The 5,475-nt window shown below is 46.7% G+C and overlaps 1 protein-coding gene across 2 annotated transcripts in view; it reads right to left on the bottom strand.

The window, feature by feature from the left end:
• The window catches only part of CLRN2 (clarin 2), a 6,616-nt gene extending 3,940 nt beyond the window's left edge, over positions 1–2,676 (bottom strand). The window contains exon 1 of one of the 2 annotated variants that reach the window (XR_003095566.1): positions 2,622–2,676. Coding sequence is in view for 1 of the 2 variants with exons in the window: in XM_006029954.3 (XP_006030016.1) it covers positions 996–1,248 (253 nt within the window). In the remaining variant the exon portion in view is untranslated. Of the gene's footprint in view, positions 1–995; positions 1,249–2,621 lie in introns of those variants that run through there. The other variant, XM_006029954.3, reaches the window with a different exon arrangement.
• Positions 2,677–5,475: the final 2,799 nt, after the last annotated feature.

The raw sequence follows: 5,475 nt of genomic DNA, 5'->3' as shown, positions 1-5,475 counted from the left end.
TCCCTACACAGTTGTGCAAATGACCAAAAGGAGGCATAAGCTCCCCTTCCTCCATTCCACTTAGCAGCCAGCAAGGCTTATCCGAATAATGAATAATGGCATGGATGGGTAGGTAAACTACATCTGCATGCCTAATGCTCTCTCTCAGCAGTACAAATAAGAGAAAGGCAGAGATCAGACATCCATGACTCCACCTCCTATCCCTTACCCTTTAGAGACAACTGGACAGGGGTAGGAGTGGGCCGTGCCTGGTAATAAGACAGCATGACAAGGCATTAGCTGCAGTGATTAGCTGAAGCAAGATTTGGTCATCGAAAATCCACAAGGTAGAAACCAAGCCACGAAACTTCAGCTCCGGTGCTATTTCTACCTTAATGTGGATCTGAAGGCTAAGTAGTCCACCAAAGGTACAGACAGGCCTCTAAACTGTTTGAAAGCAAGTGCCTCAGGAGAATACTAGGTTTTACATAGAAAGCTGAGATTTGTCAGGACTCAACATCTCCTCCAAAATTATCAAGAAGAAATGGAAATATCTCCCAACCCATAAAAAATGAAGCCAGAATATTTGCCATGGCATGTGTAGTATGGGGTACCTAGAGAGCAGCATGTAAAAAACAACTGGAAGATTCCTTTGGTTCAGTAGTACTTACTACAGAGGTGGTTGTGGTATGCCAAAAGTAGGCACCAGCCTTTACATGGGAATTACAAGAAAATCTCCATCGGAGTTCTAAGAAATATTTTTTCTAATCCTGCTTTTACAGTGATATGGCATCATATCCAAGAATATAAATGAAAAAATATATAAATAAATTAAGCCCGAAAATACATTGAAATTTGTGCCCATATTTCAAACCATAAAGACCCAAAGTAGAATGAACTATAGATGTGAGCTTAATAACTATTTTCATTCTATGGGTATGATAAACAAAAAAATTATAAGGCTTTTAAAAATTATTTACACATCACTCAATATATTCAACCAAAACTTTACTTACGTGTGAATTTGGACCGCCGCCCACCCAACCCACACTGTCGTACTTTGCCCCCACGAAAGAGTCCATAGTAAATATCTCCAATGAACTTGACTAGTTCTGGATCTGTGGCATTGACCAAGTCAGCTCCTGTTTTACAAAGAATTTTTCCAGTTATCCACTTTTGGGTTCCCATCGCAACAACAATCAAGATAAAAGACACAAAGCTCATTGCAGAAGCCAGTGCAAACAATGTCTTTTTAAAGCAGCCAGGCATCTTAGTAGTTTCAAGGAATCCTCTCCAAGGCCTCTCTGCAGTAACTAGATATATTTTCCATTTTTCTGATGCTTAGAAATCCACAAGTGGGACGCAAATTCTTCAAAACATAGACTTTTATATCTCATTGCATTTTTAAACTCCAGAGGCTAAACTGAATGGTTAAAAATCAAGCCCGAAATGTAGATTTGCTGCGACAACATCCTGAAATGGTTGCAAAGGAGAACTTCATTACACTGTAGTGCAGTGGAGCTTGTCTCTGCAGAAAGTAATCCTATATCTATTGCACGACTATTGTTTCATCAGAGGTTTAATTGACATACTCAAATGACATCTATTTCTTTACCATAATCACATAGAAGAAACTTAGATGAAGGATCCAGTTTTTTTAGATTGCTATGACATTTTAAATATTTGTGGGCAAGGGACACAGCATGTAAAAAATATATTATTGGCACCTGAATTCTGCTGCCATCTCAGCTGTATCAAATTACTTTTTCCTGGTGCTTGCCATGGTGCTTCTTTTTCTAAATGTCAGCACTGTCCCTGCTATCAGAACTGTTCATAAACTAGAAAATGATAACCCATTCTCCGAGCTTGGTAATTGAAGTATATAAATAGTGTTTGATGCTGCACAGACTTGTTATTAGATTAATCTTTGGAATATAAAATGAGATGCAAAACAATTCTTTATGCTTGAAAAAAGACAAATGCCAACATTCTTTTTAATATATTTTAGCAATGGAGCTAATGCAGGCACATACAGAAACAGACACAACAGGCTAAAAGTGCTATCAGATAGGACTGAAAAGCGACAATAGTTTGCACTACTTTACTGCCTTTCACTCAAGGACTGTGAAGCTCTTTACAACTATTAATTAATTAATTCTCACAACATCCTTCTGAAGTAGGTAACCCAACACCCTACTGACTGCAGCCCAAACAAGTTGTGGAAACACACTATTACTAAGGTGGTGTCTTTTGGATGAGATGTAAAACAAAGTCTTCACGGTCAGCGGAGGTCTCAAAGCACTACAGATTTCAATAGTTACGTAGTTATGTTTTAACCTTTATGTCCATATTGTTATACTGTGTCCATGACCATGGAATATAAGCACTCTAAAAATGTATTAGACATTTCAGACACAATACAAAATGTACTTAAGGCATGGCAGCGCCTTAAATTTAGGGGCTTTATGTCTAGAGTTTGATGCAAATTGACAAGCTTACACAACTAAGCTTTATATACAGTGAATGGGAGACCTAGAGCATGGACACACATATTTGGAGCAGCTTCAAAAGAGGAACATTTCAAAGGGGCAGCAGCTGTTAAGTTTTAATTGTTACTTGTGGACAAATTGGGAAATACAAACCTCCAATTTTAACACTGCTTCATCGAGGGTTAAAGCTGGAGCGCTTTGGCTATGAAGTGTTCCAAATGTAAATCTGGCCATACCCCTAGATGCCTTCCAAGGATAATCCAGACCATGTAATTTGGGACCTACCTAAATCATGGCAAGACAAAGAGGTTTTTGCAACCCACTCATGGTGCACAGAGCTGATATTGTGGGTATTTTGTGGCAGCCCAGCCCTTTGGTGCTGATTGGTGGAGAGGCCCCACCCCTCGGTGCTGATTGGGGGAGGAGGGGTGAGGAGGCAGCTGCCATTTTGATTGCTGGATGTCCTTTGTGCGGCCCCGCCCCTAGGCACTGATTGGCGGAGAGGACCCAGAGGGAGGAGAGATGAGGGGGCAGCTGCTATCTTGTCTGCTGCCCTTTGTGTCACCCTGCCAGTGAGTACCTTTCCCTCCTGGCAGCAAGGACTGCTGGCTCCCACTGGAGAGCCAGCATTATATTCTTACTTTTTTTGTTGATTTTGCGGACAATCCAAGATTTCAGTTTCCATGAAATCCACAAAACCTCACAGCAGGTAGGTCCCTACACATAGTCATTCGGCACAGAGGTGCTTACAGCTGGCCAATAGGAAATCCTAGGCAGAGTGGCGTGTCTGAATTCCCATTTATCCTCAGAGTTTAGACACCTGACTCAGGGTGCAAGGGAAGTGTTTTGGTCATCTCAGGATATAGACTGTCCAGCAGGGAGACACCTGCCTGGACCAAGACCCCTAACTGACAGCTGCACTGACCTCAAGAATGTGCACAGCATGACATGTAGGGCAGGGGTGTCAAACTCTCTTTCTGCTCCAGGTCAGATCCGGACTGTGAGGCTCCTTGCAGGCTAGATCTGCAAGGGGCTCCGGCTCCATACATGCAGCTGTGGCTGTAGCTCCTGCTGTATATCACATACCACATGCTGGAGTCAGAGCTGCTGCTGCTACCATGTACCTCATGATGCACCAAGAGCTCCAGCTCTGGCACAGGGCACATGGCAGTGACAGCTCCTGCATGAGGTATGCTGCAGCAGTCTAAGGGCCAGTGACTGAGGATATGGCCACAGCAGTAGCAATGGGTGAAGTGAACGGAAGGCCATTGGGGCTGTTTCAGCCCTCACTCACTCTTCTGCCAAACTGGCATATCCACTGGGGCTCAAGGTCCCCAGATTCTGCAGCAGGCCACTCCTCCCTGGCCATGCCCTACAACTTCTGGCTGCCCACTTGGTAGCCTGCTGGCTCTGATAAAAGGGCTCTACAGACCATGTTAGATACCTCTGCCCTAGGTCCTCTTCCCCCTGAGCAGGGCCAAACCCATATCTTCCGATTCCCAGGAGAGCACCCTAACCACCAAGCTATAATCTAGTGTGGCATGGAAACCTGGCTTCAACGTTATTGTCAAGATAAATTTGCACCTTTATAGACCAACTCAGGGGTGTCACAGATCCAGGCCCTGGGCCCTATCATCTGGTCTTGGGTGCTGCCCATGGGTCTGGGCATAGGCAACTGGTAGGGAGGGCATGGGGGGGGGGGGGCACATGCCCCCCCTGACGGGGCCATCCCCACCTCCACCACCGCTGGCATCTGCAAGTCATCCCTGCCACCGCTGGCATCTGCAAGTGCTCAAAGTAAACCTGACAGGGCTGTCCCTGCAAGTGGCATCTGCAGATGCTCGCCAGATCCACCCCTGCCACTGCCGGAGGTGTCTGCAGGACCTTGCCAGCTCCGCCCCTGCCACTGCTGGAGGCATCTGCAGGAGCTCACCAGCTCTGCTGACGCCGCCCCAGACTCAGGAGGCACCAGTTGCCCATGGGTCTGGGAGTGGACCCACGTGTCACTGTGGCGTGTGAGGGACCAGCCCTGCATGCCGCACAGGGAGTGGGGGCTGGTGTGGGGTGCACCCTGATGGCTGCACTCTGGGCCGGTCCTAGGCACACAATGCCAGCTGCATTTGGGTGTACTCTGAGGACCCAAACTGGCCTGTGGATCAGCTCAGTGCCTGATCTAGCCATGGATCAGACCTCACTCACCCTCTTGCCACAGACAGCCACATTTTTGGTTTTTTTTTTTAAAGGAAAATTTTTCGTGTCCTAGGTCAAATTAGCCAGATCAGGTCCAAATCTGTTTGACTCATTCAAGAACCATATGTGGCTCTGATACTGGCAAGTGTCATCCACTCCAGCCAGGGGCTTCAGAAACCTCCAAATCCTTTGTCAGGAGTCCTATGTGCAAGCCCAAGTGCAGAAGCTTGAGGTTTAGATGCCCCTAAGCCTCGTTTGCCCTCCACCGTATGGCTCCAAGAGCAAGCTAGAGAGGAGTCTCCCATTTCCATACAGTCCATGTGCAGTCGAGATCCCCCCGCTGTAAGTTGGCCAGTGGTACGCTAACTATGAAGCTCTGTAGGGAGTCCTGCCTGCAAGCAAACAAGGGTGCAACCCTCCACTACCCAGTGCCATGTTAATTGTGTTACCTCGGTCAAAGCAGTTTCCTTACCACCATCATGGTCATGGTATTTCTCCTGCCACATCCTCTCTCTTTTTTTTTTATTTTTTAGGAAAATTTTTCATGTCCCAAGTCAAATCAGCCAAATCAACTCCAGATCCCCGAGTCATTCAAGACCCACATGTGGCCCTGCTAATGGCAAGCATCCTCCACCCCCGCCTGGGGCTTCAGATGCTTCCAAACCCTTTGGCGGACATCCTACTGGCGGGCCCGGGCCCAGGCCCTGAGGCTCGGGGTTCGGTAGCCCCCAGGTTTCGCTTGCCCTCAGCCATCCCGCCGCAGAAGCAAGCTAGGGAGCAACCTCCCATTTTCACAAAGCGGGCTTTAAGCCCCAGC

This window comes from Alligator sinensis, unplaced genomic scaffold, assembly GCF_000455745.1.
Source record: "Alligator sinensis unplaced genomic scaffold, ASM45574v1 scaffold466_1, whole genome shotgun sequence".
In the NCBI taxonomy this organism is placed as follows: domain Eukaryota; kingdom Metazoa; phylum Chordata; order Crocodylia; family Alligatoridae; genus Alligator; species Alligator sinensis.
The sequence above is the reverse complement of the archived record's forward strand: the minus strand, read 5'-3'. Positions and strand labels throughout refer to the sequence as shown.